The sequence below is a fragment of the Halichoerus grypus genome, chromosome 7, assembly GCF_964656455.1.
Source record: "Halichoerus grypus chromosome 7, mHalGry1.hap1.1, whole genome shotgun sequence".
In the NCBI taxonomy this organism is placed as follows: Eukaryota; Metazoa; Chordata; class Mammalia; order Carnivora; family Phocidae; genus Halichoerus; species Halichoerus grypus.
This window is the reverse complement of record NC_135718.1, coordinates 154,223,550-154,240,942: the sequence shown is the minus strand read 5'-3', so window position 1 is coordinate 154,240,942 and position 17,393 is coordinate 154,223,550. Positions and strand designations below refer to the sequence as shown.

Sequence of the window (17,393 nt, the reverse complement as noted above, 5' to 3'; positions counted from 1 at the left end):
TGGGAGACAGAGGACAGACATAAGTCAAACAGGTAGGGTGCATTAGATGGTGATGTGCTGGAAAGGAAAAAATTGAGTTGCAGAAAGAAGGTTGAGTGGAAGGAGTGTCTACAGTTTTAAATAGGAGATTCAGAGTAGGTCTCATTGATAAGGTGAAGTTTGAACAACGAAACAATGGAGTAAATGAAAGAAAGTACAGGCTGTGTGGATGCCTGCAGGAAAACTTCCAGACATAAGAAGAAGCCAGTGCAAAGGCCCTGAGGCAGGAGTGAGAGTAGTAGATGAAGGGAGAAAGATATTGGGTGTGCAGGGTCGGGGGGAGATTGTAGGACCCTGTAGGCCTTTGCCATTGTATATATTGGCTTTTACTCCGAATAAATGGGGAACTGCTGGAGCATTTCTAACAGATGAGGGGACATGATCTGACCTAGAATTTAAAAGCGTCACCCTGGCTGCTGTCTTCTGATTAGAACATAGCAGAAGCAAGAGTGGAAGCAAAGAAACCGGTGAGGTAGCTTCTGGAGTCACCCAGGTGAGAGTGGTGGCTGGGGCCATGCAGGCAGTGTGGAGGTGGTGGGAAGTGGCCAAGCTCTGGCCACATTTTTGAGATGAAGCCCATGGTGTCTGATGACCGGCTGCATGTGATGGGCGAGAAACGGAAAGCATGCAAGGATGCCCCCAGATACTTGGTCTGCGCAAACGGAAGAGGGGACTTACCAATGAACTGACGGAAGGAAAAGAATGTCTATTCAAGTCCTTTGTCCATTTTTAAATGGGGTTGTTTGTCTTTTGTTGTTGAGATGTGGAAATACCTCATTTGAAATGAACCGACTCTCCACCCCAGGCTTTCCAGTCGCTCATTTAAAGAGCTCTTCCTCTCCTTTTAAATCCAAATATAGGTAGTTTCAGAGCCGGACGAGACCCTAATGTCACTCACTCCACCTCCAGGATGGCCCCTATTCCTGCAATTTTTTGAGTTCTCAAACCTCAAAATCGGTTGTCTAACCTCAATCCTTACTGCTGCACATTGGCCTGTTTGGCACCATAGACGAGAAAAGTTACGCAAAAATTACAGAGTAGATTGGAAGTTAGATTTCCAATAGCCCCGAAACACAAGGTAACCCATTTACAACGGGATCCTCAAGAAGGGCCAGGTGACTTGGCTTCTGAGAACCGAGAAAGGACACACACGCGCCGTAGAACTGAGGGCATGACGAGGCCAACGAAGGCGTGGCTTCTGCCCGAATTCAAGATGGCCACGGGCCCCGCCCATTCCCCCCTCCTCGGGGGCGGGGAAGGGGGGGGGGTGTTAAAGCTCAGCACGCCATTGGTGGACTTGCCCACGGCGTAGCCCCGCCCCACCCCGGGGGGGGCGGGAATGACAGTGTTTCAATTTCCGGTTCCGGCAGTACCGGGAGCCCGGTCGAGATGGAGGAAGATGCGAGCGGGGCCTGGCGGTCGCCGGGCATGGAGGCTAGAGTGGGCGCTGTGGCCTAGAGGTCCGGGCTCGGAGTTCGCCTCAGTCGCGGCGGAACCTCCCTGATCGGAGGAGGTAAGAAACGGCCGGCGCGGGGTGCCTGACGGCTACGGTCTCCGAGGACCTGGACCTGTCACGGCGGCAGCGGGAGCCGGCCTCGCAGCTCCGGGGCTCCGGGGCGACTGCAGCCAGGCGTCTGTTCCTGTCGGAGGAGCGCACAGCGGAGGGAGCGGGGCGAGAGGCGTGGCACGGCCGGGTCCGAGCCCCCGGCCCAGGGCGGCTGTGCGGGGGGCCAGGCCAGGCGCTGCATGGACGGGTGTCATGTGGTGTCAGTGATGAGGGATCACGTGGGTGCCTGTGGACGACCACAGGAGAGCTGGGGGGACCTCACCGTGACGAGGGAGGAGATGGCCTCGAACGAGGGGCCGGAGCATCGCGGGGACCTCCCCTGACTAGAGGAGGGCGAGCGTGTAAATGTATCCGCGCTCGCGCTGGGGGGGTGGCTCCCAGGATGCTGCGTCTCGATGCAGATGCGATGGAGAGCGGAGGAACAGGAGGGGGAAGCAAAGATCTTGTTTCCAGCTGTTTCCAGCTGAAATTGGGGACCCAAGCCTGTGGGCTGGGTCCGGAGCTGCAGAAGGGGGTTCACTTTGGTGGGGCTGCTAGCCCGGAAAGCTCTGCCTGCGTCTAGTAACCATCCCTGGGCCCAGTTCTGGTGACAAGTCAGGATGGAGTCATAATGGTCCTGGACTCTTCGAGTAGCTGTACCGTTGTTATGATAATACTGACAATCCTTAACATTAAACCTGGCACATTTAATCACCCAGAGAGCTTGTTAACATGTTGGCTCTTATTCGGCAGGGCGAGCCTGCAACCTGAAACTCTGTATTTCTAACAAGAAATACAGCTGATGTCCGGCGTGTGTGCCGCTCTGAGTAGCCAGGATTTAGAGCAGCATTGTCTAGGAGAACTTTGTGCCGTGATAGAGATGCTTTGCTGTTACAAAACGCCTTTACACGTGTGGCCTCCGGTGAGTGGCTCCACACTATTATATAGCCATGGCAGGCCGACTGGCCCCGCTTCCCAGGTGAGGAAACTGAGTTTCAGTGAAGTGACATGATTCCAATCATACCAGTAAGTAACAGAAGTGGAACTCAAACTTGGATCTCCTGAGGACGGGTGTTCGTTCCACTGCATGACCTGGCCTTCCAGATGGCACCGCCTTATCCCGAACCAGACTCTTATCTCAGAACCTAGTGAATAGTCTGGTGTGATGTTTCTGGTTCAGGAAGAGTGCAAGTGGAAGGGAGATGTGCAGAGACCACCAATCTGTCCCTTGCCCCTGCGCGGCTTGGTAGGGGAGGCTCTGCCTCTGACATCTCATTTGATGACTTCAGGGCATCCTGGGTCATCTATTGGGTCCCCAGAGGAAGCACCTCAACCTCTGTGCCTGAGCAGTTGTTAAAAGATGGGAGGAAATTCAGAATCGGAGCTGTGCACACAAATAAGGGTCTGGGAAAGAGCTGTAAAGCACGGGGGCTGATTGAGTTGGGAGAAGGGACGGCTAGAGGAGGTGTGCATACAGGTGTCCGCCAAGAGGATTTTCCAGCGGGTAAAACAAGAGGCACTAGTTTTGATGTTTCAGCAGGAAGTCTGGAGGTTATGTAACAGAGCAGGTTGAGACCCCACTTTTGAGGCGAGGGAGTGGGTACCAGGCCCTCTCGCCTTCCGCTGTACCGGCTTCTCCCTCTGAGGCGTGACCCTTAGTGGCTTCTCCTGTCACCGTGGCAACGGTAGGAGATACCTGCTTTGGCCTTGGAGAGTCCCCCCCTTCCTTCTGGGAATTTAAAATCAACAGGCACACGTAAGCGATGGAGGAAAGCAGAGAAACGGGGCACTGGGTCCTGCCTTAAGACTTCTCGTCAGGAGATATTGGTACTGTTTTTTTTTTTTTTAAGATTTTATTCTGTTTGTCGGAGAGAGAAAGAAGAGAGAGCACAAGCAGGGGGAGCGGCAGGCAGAGCAGGCAGAGAGACAAGCAGGCTCCCCGCTGAGCAGGGAGCCCGATGCGGGGCTCGATCCCAGGACCCTGGGATCATGACCTGAGCCGAAGGCAGACACTTAAGGACTGAGCCACCCAGGCGCCCCAGAGATATTGGTACTTTGTGACTCAGCTTGACAAGTTCAGAAGGTCCTGGGACGGAATCCGCTGCTCTGCCTTTCTGTCCTGCTTAGCACACAGTTTGCACGAACCCGGCAGGAGGCTCTCTTGCTTGGGCCCAACTGTATTTGTCCTGTGACAACAACGTGCTGGCCAGCCGCTCAGCTCGGTCAGTCACTCCACCAGCACACTGGGAAAGCAGGGGCAGCTCTTGGTTTCTCTGGAACAAAGCTAGCGAAATCTCTGGTCATCTGTGGGGCCAGGAGCTTATGCTTAACCCTTGGGTGACCAGCAGCCATGAGGGCATTAATGCTGCCGCCCACGGGTGGGAGTGACTTGGCTTTAGACTGAACAGTGTGACTTGTGTTGGAACTCCTCTCCTCCCATGGGGTAGAAGGCATGGTCAGTAGAGGAGAAATCTCGGCTCATATCGTGCCTCCACCACTGACCAGCGGCGTGACCTTGGACCTGTTCCTTTTAACTTCTCTGCTGCGGTGTCCTCACTTAGCAGGAGTGTCTAACTGTGCAGAGGTTAAGTTGTAAGGATTACATGAGGTGATAGGTGTTCAGAAAATCCTAGAGTCTCTCTCTGCTCATGGCTCAGTGGTGTTGGAAACATGACTTTGGGACCCTGGACAACAAACACTCCGGGCAGGGCAGACAATGACGCCTTCTCTTGAAGCCTCAGAGGAGAGGACTGCTGGGCTTGGTGGGTGTCCCGGCTGAGGCTGGGGAGGAGGGGCCACTTCTGCCCACAGCAGGTGACACGGTCGCGTTCCTCTCGCTCATTGCCCACATCCCACGTTTGGGCCAAGCTGGTTGTTCTAAGCCATCGTTTGCTGCTTTCGTGGTCGACGTGCATTCCTGCCCTGTTCAAAGGGCTCTGCCCTCCAGGGGTTCCTCCCATTTGCCTCACCTGGAAGCTGAGGTTTTCCCTCAGCGCACAGGTGCTCGGCTTGCACTGCAGGCAGCCTGGCCTTCTGTGACAGTGACACAGTCCCACTGGCGGGCGGGGGCCGGAAAGCTCCCTGGGCTTCTCTGCTGACTTCCATGGTAAAGTGAGAAGCTCCTCAGGCTGCTTGGGACCTTTGGTTGGGGAAGGTGGTTGAGGATGGACTCTGTTTAGACACTTGACGTGAGGCTGGCCAGGGCACTGGCTTCGGGGACATTTCAGCTTCTAGAGTTGTCCCTTTTATGTGGCCACCTCCTTTCCCAGCCTGTTGGGATTTCTCCCAAAGCCTGGGGAGCCCCTGACTTCTCACTGCCACTTTCGCTTCCCCGTTTCCCCTCTGGCTGAAACTGTCCAGTGTCCTACCCAGGAACACATTACGTTGTCACCAAGAATATGTCCAACATATCATGACGTGCTGTTTGACAGTTCTTAAGTTGGAAGCTCCTGATTTCATACAATTATTACATTAGTACTAGTTTTGTTGGAGAACTTAGGCGGGGGATACACTTGACCTCAGAGCCACGTTACAGTACTTTGACCTGGATTCTTTCTCTCTGTATCTTAGATCCATTCCCCAGATGGATGCTGTTGTCTTCGGGAACAGACTGTGCGTTTCTTGAAGGCAGAGTCTGTATCTTCCCTGTCACTTGAATCTCCCCTCATTATACAGGACAAAGGTTATGATTTCTGTGCTTAGGGGTGAGAAGGGCCAGGCATGTCCTCTGCCCTGTGGTTCTCAAGACTTCAGGGAAACCACTTAGCTCTCTGCTGGTTCTTTCTTTTCTCTAGAGTGAGTTATCTAATAACCAAAGAGGACTCTGACCTTTGGCTTGTCCCTAACTTTCTAACTCCTTTCACTGGGGGGGGGGGGGGGGGGAGGGGGTGCCACATTTTCTTCTAATACAGGCTGGAGGAAAGAAAAGTGTAGTGAGTGCGAGTCAGGGGAGCTCAGAGAGGCCAGCACGGGGGAAGCCAGAAGCAAAGTAAGGTGAGGCAGCTTGTAAATGGTGCCGAAAGAGGCACCCTGCTGAGGGTCGGAGGTCAAGGCCATGCCTCCTCAGTGGGCCCAGGAGCATCCCAAATGGAGCACTTACTTCCCTTCCACATTAGGAACCTGCTAAGCGTCACTTAGTGACATCCCTTAGTCCCACTTGGAGGACCGCCTGGCAGGATGCAAGGCCCTCAAGCGGGACCAAAGCCAGAGCAACACAGCATCCTGAGCTCCGCCTGGGTGAGCAGAGGAGGAGCATGGGCTGGGGCACCAGGGCCCAGGCAGAGGCAGGGACTGCAGTGGGTGATTTGATCAGCCTGGGCAGGGAGCCAAGGTGGGGGTGGGGCTGCAGGAGTCACTGAAGTGTGGAGCAGCTTCTGGAGTTGGGGGAGGGACGGTAAAAGAGGCGGGGGCAGGGGCAGCATCCTGATCCCCGAAGGAAGACTCAGGCAAGAGTCGGCCAAGCCGGACTGGAATCTAAACTTTGGGGAGGTGGGTACCCCAGGAGATGAAGCCTGAGGACGGGGCTCGGAGCCTAGCCAGCAGGACAGAGTGCGAAGCACTAGCCTCCTTCCCCAAGTCCTCCCGCCCGCTCACGTCCCTAGGTCTCCAGGCGCCATGGAGGACAAACGCAACATCCAGATCATCGAGTGGGAACACCTGGACAAGAAGAAGTTTTACGTGTTTGGTGTAGCAATGACGATGATGATCCGTGTCAGCGTCTACCCGTTTACCCTCATCCGCACCCGGCTGCAGGTCCAGAGGGGCAAGAGCCTCTACCACGGGACTTTTGATGCCTTCATCAAGATCCTGCGAGCAGACGGTGTGACCGGCCTCTACCGGGGGTTCCTGGTCAACACCTTCACCCTCATCTCCGGCCAGTGCTACGTCACCACGTACGAGCTCACCCGGAAGTTTGTCGCTGACTACAGCCAGAACAACACGGTCAAGTCGCTGGTGGCCGGGGGCTCGGCCTCCCTAGTGGCCCAGAGCATCACAGTGCCCATTGACGTGGTGTCCCAGCACCTGATGATGCAGCGCAAGGGTGACAGGATGGGCCGCTTCCAAGTGCGAGGGAGCCCCGAGGGACGAGGGATTGTAGCCTTTGGCCAAACCAAGGACATCATCAGGCAGATCCTGCGGGCTGACGGGCTCCGAGGCTTTTACCGAGGCTATGTGGCTTCACTGCTTACCTACATCCCAAATAGTGCTGTCTGGTGGCCCTTCTATCACTTCTATGCAGGTAAGAGGGGGCCGGGAGAGCGGGGATAGAGGGTGGGCCTGCTCCCGCGGCCAAGACGCTGGGGCCCTGTGTGCGCTGGAGTGGAAGATTTCATGGGAGAAGGGCTGTTCATCCAGCAAACATTTAACCCCAAGAGGATTCACAGATGAATGAGACACGGCTTCTTGCTTTCAGGGAGCTTAGGTTATTGTGGGGGGGACTCAGACGAGTGAAGTAGACGACTGTAGAACATCAAGTATGTTCTGGCTGCCTTTCAATCAATGAGGGTTAGTGGAATTTTGGTAGAGAATTGAAAGGCGAGGAAGGACAAAATTCATGGGATATTTGGGATTTGAAGATGAAATTTCAAATTTCAGATGAGTGTTTAAGTTGGATGCCTTTCCTCAGGGTTGTTAAATTCAAGATGTCCTAGAGCCTTGAACCCCTCCGCTCCTAGAATGTATTTTTGTTCATAAGACGTTTTACTTCTTTTTAAGTATTTCCCAGAAATGGATCACTAGGTCCAAAGATAACATTTTTGAGGGCCTCGATAAACATGTTGCCACATTTTCTTCTGGAAGGGCAGGGTGCCTTGCCAAGAACAGGACCTGAGCGTGCCTGTGACCCTTGGCATCCACAGCTTTGGGGAACCAGCAGACTCCCATGAGGATAGTCTCTGCTTGAAGCCTCCCCAGGCCCTGCTGCGGGCTCCTGAGCCTTGGCAGTGGGCCTTCTGTCCAACTTACCTGGGACCTTCCTAACCAGATTTCATAATGACTTCCTAATCTGTAATCATCCTATCCCTCTGGCACTCCACGTTTGTGATTCTCCCTTTTTCCTGATGGTACCTTCCTCTTTATTGCTAGCTCTTTCTCTCTCCTGTTTAACACAGTCTTTCTTCCTGAATATTTGGTAAAATTCACATACCCAGACTCCACCCCTGACCCTTTGCATCAGATCTTTTGGGAATGGATCCTGCTAATCTTAATGTTAAGAAAAACTCCAGAAGGGGCGCCTTCGGCTCAGGTCAGAGCCCTGAGATTGAATCCCGCATCGGGCTTCTTGCTCGGCGGGGAGCCTGCTTCTCCCTCCCCGCCTCTGCCCCTGCCTCTCTTCCTGCTTGTGCTCTCTCTCTCTCTCTCTCTCTCACTCTCTCTTAAAAAAAAAGAAAAGAAAAGAAAAACTCTAGGAATTGTGAGCATTTTCTCTGGCGTCTGTCTTCGCCCCTCTCTCCTCATGTGATTTCATTTACAATTGACTTGTCCTTTTCTGCCATGTCGGAAAATCTGTGTCTATCCCCAGACTAACTTTCCAGAGCTCTGGACAGACACTCTGACTGTTGGGCCTCTCGACTTGGATACGTGCATTTATATCTGAAACGTTATTCAGCGAACTATTTTTCATCCCAAGCTGGTTGACTCACTTCTTTCTCTCAGCGGCCACATTATTCTCCACATCACTGAGACTGTCACTCCCTCTTCCTCGTCCCCACATCTGGTCCTAGTGACCCCAGAATGTCTTTCCCTACTCTCTGTCCATTTCTCCTGCCTTCCCTGGAAACCACGCCTCAGTGACCACCCTGCTGGGTGCTGCGCCAGCCCTCTAGCTGGTCTCCCATCCCACCTACCACACACACCTAATGGAGTCACTCTTTAAACCCTGGCTGTGGTGCTCAGTGGCCCCACCGCTCACCAAGTACAAGCCCAGCTCCTCAGTCTGGCTTCCACCTCCCTTTACAGAGGAGCGCCCCCTAGTGTGGTGTGTGCAGCAGCCAGGCCAGATCATGCACAGATCCTCCACTGCATCGTGTCTCCCACCCCTGCTTTGTTCCTCTCGGCCCTCCAGGTGCACCTGCCCTGGGAAGCCGTGACATGCCCAAGGGCTCCTTACTGCCTCCTCGCACCGCTCCGCGGAGCCCTTAACCCAGAAGCGACGTATCACCCGCCTTGATGTCATTTGTCTGTGCCTTATCTCTTCTACTGGGTGGAAAGGTTCCTTTTAAAAAAAAAAAAAAAATGCATTTTTTAATTGAGATACAATTGAGATACAGTTGATTGGAAAGTTCTTGGAAGTGGGAGGAAGCTAACATTGAATACGCACTACCTGCCAGATAGGCTCTGGGCCACGTGTGCTTCGTAAATATATGTTGAATGAGTAGAGTGGTTCTTGTCATTCCCTTTTGCTTAAAATCTACCAATGCTACCTTCTGGGCATTTAGAATAAAATCGAATGTGTCCGTAGTCAGTGCAGGTCTCCATGATCTGGCCCATCTGCTGTGCCAGCCCCACGGTGGGCCTCTCTCCCTTGCTCTGCTCCATCCTCACTGTCCTTCTCTCTGTTCCTGAAACACACCAAGCTCTGTTCTCATCTCTCTGCCTTTGCAGATAACGTTCTCTCGGTCTGGAGTGCCCTGTCCCCTGTTCCCCTTCTCGTGCCCCAGACCTCAGCCTCCATGCCACGTTTGCAGAGAAGACTTCGTCACCCAGTTGGAAAAAGCGCTCTTTCTCTTTTCTTTTTCGGCTTGTTTCCTTCATAGCATTTGTCATAATTTGCGATCATTTTATCCTTGACTCACAGCTCCCATGAAGGCCCTTCCCTGTTCATTTCTCTGTTGTATGTCCTATGCTCACCGCAGTGCCTGGCATCCAGTAGCATTAAATAAATATACGTTTATATTACTATTCAAAATCATGTAGCCAGGAGGGACTTAAACCAAGTCAGCCTGGGTTTATCATCTTCTGCTTTGCAGATAAGAGGTGCCCAGTAAGTGCTTATTGAATGAATAATGGAGAGCAAAGACATGGGGCTCTTTCCCCCACTCTCTTGCTTTGTTTTTTCATCCTCTCCCGAAGTCCCAGGAAAATGGCATGTGTCTATGACTACAGTTGGAACCTGGATCCTGCTGTGGCTTGCAGGCCTGGGGGCCAGTGCAGACAGGCCCATGGAGGCTGGCAGCTCCTGGCCAGACGCCACCTCCCAGTGGCCGCAAGATGCTTCCTTCTCAGGAGAAACAGGATACGGGTGAGGTGGCGGTCACTTTGTCTTGGTTTGTGCTGACCCTGGGGGAGGGAGGGAGGCGATTAGCAACCAGGGGAGAGGTGGTTCTGGCCGGGCATAAGGAGTCCTGCCATGCTGCCAGATTTAGAGGCCTTCACGTCTGCCCCACCAACCCCCACCTTCCTTCTGTCCCCTCATCTTTAGGTGGCCACAAATTACCAAAAGTAAGGGCAGAGAAAAAAATTCTTAAAAGTTCTATGGCAACTGAACTGTAGAGAGAAGACTGAGACCAAATCTCTGAGATGATGAGTCTACTTTACATCCAGCCTCATTCAGAGCGAAAAGCTCTCGCAGTGGCTTCAAGGCCCTAATGACTTACCTCTCGGACTTCGTCTACTCTTGTTTCCCTGCTCGCTGTGCTCCAGGTACTCGGGCCTTGCTGCCCTCGAAGACTTAATGCACGCTGTTGCCTCAGGGCCTTTGCATAGGATGTTACCTCTGCTTGGAAAGTTCTTTCCACAGATCCGTAGGACTTGCACCCTCCTTCAGGTCTTTGCTCAAACTTCAGCCTTCTTGGAGAGGGTTCCGTGACCACTGTGTTTAAAACGGCAACCCCTGCATTCCCAACACTCGGCATTCCCTGTCTCCCTTTCCTGCTTTATCTTTATCTACAGAGGGCACACATCACCTTCTGACATCGCTATATCTTTTGCTTTTTATTGGATTGTCTGTGTTCCCCCAGTAGAATGGAAAACTTTCTAAGGGTGGGATTTGAGCTTGTTAATTCACTCTCCATCCTCAGGGCCTGGGGTGGCTGGCGCATGGTGGTGGCCGCTCAGTGAGCCTCTGTTGAACAAACGAGCTCTTGTCTTTCACCGCTAGAGAGGGTAAAGCTAACAGTTCAGCTGCAGTGAGTTCCCAGTGACCAGGGAATGGGTGAGTCTGGGTCCTCTGCCATTGTCTCCATCAGCATTTTTGAAAAATGAGTTTTTCTTTCTTGATGTAGCCTGGAGAAAACATCTTACTGTTGGATATGACTTTCTCTTTTGTCATTGTTTTTATTTTTAAAAACATTCACATGGGGGGGGCGCCTTGGTGGCTCAGTCAGTTAGGCGTCTGCCTTCGGCTCAGGTCATGATCCCAGGGTCCTGGGATCGAGCCCTGCATCGGGCTCCCTGCTCAGCGGGGAGTCTGCTTCTCCCTCTGCCTCTGCCTCTCCCCCTGCCTGTGCTCGCTCTCTCTCTCGCTCTCTCTTGCTCTCTCTCTCTCATGAATAAATTAAAAATCTTAAAAAAAATTCACATGGGTATATACATAATGGAATATTAGCCATAAAAAAAATGAAATCTTACCATTTGCCACAACGTGGATGGAGGTAGATGGTATAATGCTAAGTGAGGTAAGCCAGTCAGAGAAAGACAAATACCGTAGGATCTCACACAAACATGGAATTTAAGAAACAAGACAAACAAAAAAAAAGAGACAAACCAAAAAAGAGACTCTTAACTCTAGAGAACACACTGCTGGTCGCCAGAGGGGAGGTGGGTGAGGGACTGGGAAACAGGTGAAGGGGATGAAGGTACTTTTATCATGATGAGCACTGAGTAGTATATAGAATTATTGAATCACTATATTGTACCTTGGAAACTAATATAACACTGTATGTTAACAAACTGGAATGAAAAAAATATAATAAAAATATTCACATGGCTCAAAATTCACAAGGTTAGGAAGGGGATGCAGTGAAGAGGCTCCTTGCCCTCTGTGGTCACCCTGCCCCTTCCTCAGAGAGCCAGCGCTGCCGGCCATTTGGTGCGTGCGTGAGAAAATGGGCCCGTGCGCGTTCCTGGCCGTGAGTTGAGAGGAGTAGAGCACAGGCATAAGGCTTTTACACCAGGGAGGATTTCTGTCCATTAGATGAAAGGAACTGGCAAGCAGAGAGGTTCTGAAACCCCTTCTCCAGAGGAATCTTCTGTTCAAAGTGGGCAATGTACCCAGCATGGCTTCCAGAAGGGCCCTGAGATTCCTCAGTTTTGTTGGTTCCGATGGAAGCAAAGAAGAGAAGAGAAGATGGGAGTTCTGGGGTCTAAGGAGGCTGAGGATGGAGAGGGTTCGTCCTTGTTGGGCACAGAAGCAGCATGAGGGCAGATCGCATGGCGCCTCATGTCTTGAGGCATTGTCTTTCCCTCGATTCCAGAACAGCTCTCGTACCTCTGTCCTAAGGAGTGCCCGCACATTGTCTTTCAAGCTGTGTCGGGGCCCCTGGCTGCGGCCACCGCTTCCATCCTCACCAATCCCATGGACGTCATCCGCACCCGAGTGCAGGTAAGACCAGCCTCCAGCCCGGTGAGGAGGGTGACCTGCGGGCTCCCCAGTGCCCCCCTGACCTCTCTGCATCATGGCCTTCTGGTCCAGCCGGCCTTGTCCTGACCCCTTCCTGTGGTCAGTTAGCATCTGCAGTGTTTCCCTTGTGATGTCTGCGGGCTTGCACGCCCTGCTCCTATCCTTGCACACCCTGCTCCTGTCCTTGCATGCCCATTCCTGTCCTTACATGCCCTGCTCCTGTCTTTGCACGCCTGTTCCTGTCCTTACATGCCCTGTTCCTGTCCTTGCACGCCTGTTCCTTTCCTTACACGCCCTGCTCCTGTCCTTACATGCCCTGCTCCTGTCCTTGTACGTCCCTGCTTCTGTCCTTGCACATCCCTGATTCTGTCCTTGCATAACCTGCTCCTGTCCTTGCACGCCTGTTCCTGTCCTTACATGCCCTGCTCCTGTCCTCGCCATGCCCCCGACTCCTCCCTGCCTTGCCTCCTGTTAGCCGATCAGACACCTTTTTCTTACTTTGCAGGTCTGTGGTTATTAGAAATATATCCATTTCAATGAATTCCCTAAGTCTGGTTTCTCCACTGGGCCGAATTCTCTACAGACTGTTCTTGAGTAGGCCTCACAGACTGGGCCATGTGGACTCAGCAGAGATCCTGACAGAGCCCTTGGTGGCGCTGTCCAGAGATGACCGTCCCTGTCCTCTCAGCCCAGAGATCGTCCCCCAGCACCTAGTCCAAGGAAATAGAACCTGAGTATGGGTGTGTCACATACAAATGGCGCTCTGCCGTCTAAAGCTTTAGGTGGAGAGAATGGGGGATTTTGATGTCTGAGGCGGGTAGAGTAGGAGGACAGCTGTCCAGGAGAGTGGGGTCACTGGTGAGGGCGGGAGGGGAGGAAAAGAAACTCAACAGCTTGGGGGTGAGGTCAGCTTCCCTAATACCAGGATGCTGGGATGGAGGTGGCTGGTAAATCTAAAGGTATATTTGTCCCTAGGAAAGAATGCTGCCCCCACACACTTTTGAACGAATAAATTGGCATTTGATGGGTTTGCAAATAATAAAGCGCACAGGTTCCCTCCTCGTTCTCTTCTGAGGCTTGTTTTGAGTGTTCCCTGAGGAGATCCAAGGGAAAGGACAGGTGTCTACTTCTGAGGCACCCCCAGGCGGGAGGAGACCAAGCTAGCTGAGCGGCCCTGCCGCGGCTGTGGATACATGGGAGGGCTGGGGGCAGAGGCGGGCAGAGGAGAGTACTGCAGAGGAAGAGCGGAGTGTGGAGGAGGGGGCTACGGGAGGTGGGGAGGAGGGGGGTGATGCTCTGAGCCGGATATCACCTTGTGAACATCATCCACTCTGGGGAAGTATGGCAAGGAGAGCAGGTGTCCTGCACTGGCTGAGGGTCTGAGTGGGGCCAAGTGTGCTTTGGTGGCAGGGTCCGGGGAAGGGGGCAGGAACAGAGAAGATTCTTGCCTTAGCCAAACTTCCAGTGTGGCAGGGAGCAGGGGTCCCGGGGTGAGGGGAGGACTCCCAACTGTGGAGACTGAGGGACTGAGGTGGTTGGAATGGAAATGACAGACCGGCAGGGCCGCGAGCACCCGGTGTCCCTGAGGCCAGAGACACGCAAGCAGGGCAAGGACAAGGACCGCAGCTGAGTGGCCCATCTGCTGGCGGTAGTAACAGCTCGCAGTTACGGGGCACGTGTGCCTGTCCGCAGGGGTGGGTACGCTCCATCGCTGCTTGCATGGGAACGGACTGAGGTGCAGAGAGGTGACTGTGCTCCCTGAGCTTGCGCTCTTAGTAAGCTGGGGAGCAGAATTCAACCCAGGCAGCCTGGCACCGGAGCCCACATGAAGCCCTGTGCCGCACTATCCCTCACAAGCACAATCCAGCCCCTGGACCCCAAGGCAGAGGGAGCCTGCGCCGAGCGACTTCGACTGCAGACCGTGGCCCTCCACTGTGTTGCTTTTCCAGGTTGAAGGCAAGAGCTCCATCATCCTGACCTTCAGACAGCTGATGGCCGAAGAGGGGCCTTGGGGCCTCATGAAAGGCCTCTCGGCCAGAATCATCTCAGCCACGCCCTCCACCATTGTCATCGTGGTGGGCTACGAGAGCCTCAAGAAACTCAGCCTCCGACCTGAGCTGGTGGACTCAAGACATTGGTAACCCGTGGAGGGGAGCGACCCCCGCTGTTTGCCACACTACTCTGGGGTGGGGGCAGCGTGGGGAGGGTAGCACCCCCCCCCCCCCGTGTCCCCACCACATCCGAAGCCCTGCCCTAGGCCGGGTGGCCTGTCTGGGACAGGGCAGAGACTCTGAACTGCTCTTGCTAAAGAGACTCCACACCTGGACCCCCTGCTCCCATTACTTTTTATTTTCTTGCCAAACTGGGCTCCCTCGCTCAGTCTGGGTCCTCAGTCCTATCCTAAGGAAACCCACCGTCCCCACCAGTCCCACCCCACCCATCCCCTGCGAACCCTTCTTCTGGCTTCCCCCGCCATCTGTGTCCCTGAGACCCTGACAAGAGCTGTACATAGAGCTTGCTTACTATCACTGGTCTTCCTCCTGGGCTTTCAGCCCAGGTTCCATCAGCTACCATCAGCCCTTTCCTGCTTCATCTCTCAGGCTTGCTTGTTTTTATTTTGGGACTGAGCTGCCCACCAGACTGCTCTGCTTTTCCCTGCCACCGGGGGGAGGGGGGCACGGTGCCAGGTACTTCTGCACAGGGAGTAGGAGCAGAAAAACCTCTGGTTCTCCAGAGCACTCGTCCTCTCTTTGGAGAGTTATTAGGTCGGGGACAAATGTTGATACTCTTATTTTGTGTGTGTATTTTTTTAACATCTGTGAACTAGGTACTGTCAGTCCTGCTGAAGCACCAATCCTGCAGTCAGAGCCCACCCCTTTCTCAGACAGGTGGAAAATGTGGCTTTTCCCTCAATCCCAGTTACTTGTCCCTTCCACGTTCCTTCAGAGCCAGCAGCCCCCGGACGCACAGGCCCGGGACGACTAGAGGGGCGGGCCCAGTTCTGAGTAGATGAGGCTGCCTGGGCCTGCTGCCCCCAGGTGGAGAACAGCTGCTCCGGAGCAGCCCAGTGAAGCTTTGGGCCCTGGGCAGTGGGGCCGCCCGCGTCTACACCCCGGTCACTGGGACTCACGGACACACAGGTCTCACGGCGGGAATCTCCGAGTCGTGGAACCACTGGTGTTCTCTTTTCTTCATCCCAGTCACGGGCCTCCCAAGGGATTCTTGGGAGACAGTAAGGAGCGGGGCAGGAGGTCACCGCACCAGGACCGCTGCACTTACCAGCCCGACACTGCCCAGCTGGTCTGGTGGCCGCCCAGCACTCCTGCCCCACGCCCCCGGCCGCCACCAGGCCTGTGACGCGGGTGCGGCGCCCCCGGGACAGAAGGCCTGTCAGACCCTGCACTCGTACTGCACACGTGTGGCTGCGTGAGCCTGCCCACCTCTCATCGGTCCCATCCCCGGGAAAGGCCACGGTGCCAACTTGAAAGGTGCTAGCTCCCTGAGGCCTTGACACTTCTTACGGCTGCCCCCCCTTTCTGTCGCCCTGGCCAGATCAGAGCCAACCGCGCTTCTCCACCTTCGCTGCCACCACCACCACCGTCTGGGCCTCGAATCTTCGAGGGTTAACCCCCTTCACCTACCTTCGGTTTTGTGTCCCCTCTCCTCCTTTGTCAGGTGTCCCCCAGTGTCTGTCCACTAATGGTCAGCCCCCCCGGGGTGCACAGGTGACTCTGAACCCTCTGCCCCTCCGTCACCCACCTGCCCCAAGAACCACCAACAGGATAGAGGCCAGGGCCCCTCCGCTCTCCCCGCGCCTCAGTCCCACACCTCCTCCCTGGAGGCCCGTCTGCGGCCCGCGTGGCGCGGGCCGTGTGGTGGCAGGAGGCGGTGTGCTGCCCCGCCGGTCTCAGGAGGTGGGGGGTTCGTGCCCTCAGACCGCTCCCCCCCCAGCTCCCCGCGCAGCGGGGTGCCGCACCCCCCTCCCGCCCTCTCCACCCCTCTCTCTCTCTGCCCTCCGCCCCCTCCGCCCTCTCCCTCCCTCCATCTGCCCCTCTCCCCACCTCTCTCTCTGCCCTCCGCCCCCTCCGCCCTCTCCCTCTCTCCATCTGCCCCTCTCCACCCCTCTCTCTCTGCCCTCCGCCCCCTCCGCCCTCTCCCTCCCTCCATCTGCCCCTCTCTCTCTCTGCCCTCCGCCCTCTCCCTCCCTCCATCTGCCCCTCTCCCCACCTCTCTCTCTCTGCCCTCCGCCCTCTCCACCTCTCCCTCTCTCCCTCTGCCCCTCTCCACCCCTCTCCCTCTCTGCCCTCCGCCCCCTCCCTCCCTCCATCTGCCCCTCTCCCCACCTCTCTCTCTGCCCTCCGCCCCCTCCGCCCTCTCCCTCCCTCCATCTGCCCCTCTCCACCCCTCTCTCTGCCCTCCGCCCTCTCCCTCTCTCCATCTGCCCCTCTCCCCACCTCTCTCTCTGCCCTCCGCCCTCTCCACCTCTCCTTCTCTCCATCTGCCCCTCTCCCCACCTCTCTCTCTCTGCCCTCCGCCCTCTCCCTCTCTCCATCTGCCCCTCTCCACCCCTCTCTCTCTGCCCTCCGCCCCCTCCACCTCTCCCTCCCTCCATCTGCCCCTCTCCCCACCTCTCTCTCTCTGCCCTCCGCCCTCTCCACCTCTCCCTCCCTCCATCTGCCCCTCTCCACCCCTCTCTCTGCCCTCCGCCCCCTCCACCTCTCCTTCCCTCCATCTGCCCCTCTCCCCACCTCTCTCTCTCTGCCCTCCGCCCTCTCCACCTCTCCCTCCCTCCATCTGCCCCTCTCCCCACCTCTCTCTCTCTGCCCTCCGCCCCCTCCACCTCTCCCTCCCTCCCTCTGCCCCTCTCCACCCCTCTCCCTCTCCACCTCTCCTTCCCTCCATCTGCCCCTCTCCCCACCTCTCTCTCTCTGCCCTCCGCCCCCTCCACCTCTCCCTCTCTCGCACGGCGCGCTCGCGGTCCGAAAGCTCGCCGCGCGTCTCCGCCAGGGAGCCCTGGCCCCCGCTCTCCCACCAGCACGTCAGGCGCCGGGGCCGGCTAGGGTTATGCAGCGCCGGGGTGGGGAGCGGACCAAGGGCCACGTCAGCTGGACTTGTGGCTGAGCTGGTCCGTGGCCCGAACTGGACGGAACATGGGACACCGGGCGGGCGGCACGCAGGCACAGCTGGCGTTTGGTAGACTGGACTCCTGGGAACATTAGCGCGGACATTCACTGTTGCACTGTACGAAGT

General features: G+C 55.5%; 1 protein-coding gene across 4 annotated transcripts; it reads left to right on the top strand.

Annotated features, from left to right (window-relative positions):
- The first annotated feature begins 1,396 nt into the window (after window positions 1-1,396).
- SLC25A44 (solute carrier family 25 member 44) lies at window positions 1,397-14,284 on the top strand. Of its 4 annotated transcripts, none has more exons than XM_036069975.2 (4): window positions 1,397-1,552; window positions 6,187-6,824; window positions 9,656-9,824; window positions 10,005-10,065. In XM_036069975.2, the coding sequence occupies exons 2-4, from the start codon at window positions 6,200-6,202 to the stop codon at window positions 10,048-10,050; spliced, it is 840 nt and encodes a 279-aa protein (XP_035925868.1). In that variant the 5' UTR covers window positions 1,397-1,552; window positions 6,187-6,199; the 3' UTR covers window positions 10,051-10,065. The 4 variants fall into 4 exon arrangements, with proteins under 4 accessions (XP_035925868.1, XP_077934664.1, XP_035925786.2 ...); XM_078078538.1 differs by lacking the exons at window positions 9,656-9,824; window positions 10,005-10,065 and adding exons at window positions 11,998-12,125; window positions 12,649-13,205 and having other exon boundaries at window positions 1,398-1,552; XM_036069893.2 differs by lacking the exons at window positions 9,656-9,824; window positions 10,005-10,065 and adding exons at window positions 11,998-12,125; window positions 14,093-14,284 and having other exon boundaries at window positions 1,399-1,552.
- Window positions 14,285-17,393: the final 3,109 nt, after the last annotated feature.

Bases quoted from the DNA above. Each gene is read 5' to 3' on its own strand.
- SLC25A44 (XM_036069893.2), top strand. From the start codon at position 6,200: ATGGAGGACAAACGCAACATCCAGATCATCGAGTGGGAACACCTGGAC. The intron at 6,825-11,997 runs GTAAGAGGGGGC...CCTCGATTCCAG, and splicing joins CTTCTATCACTTCTATGCAG to AACAGCTCTCGTACCTCTGT. The intron at 12,126-14,092 runs GTAAGACCAGCC...TTGCTTTTCCAG, and splicing joins TCATCCGCACCCGAGTGCAG to GTTGAAGGCAAGAGCTCCAT.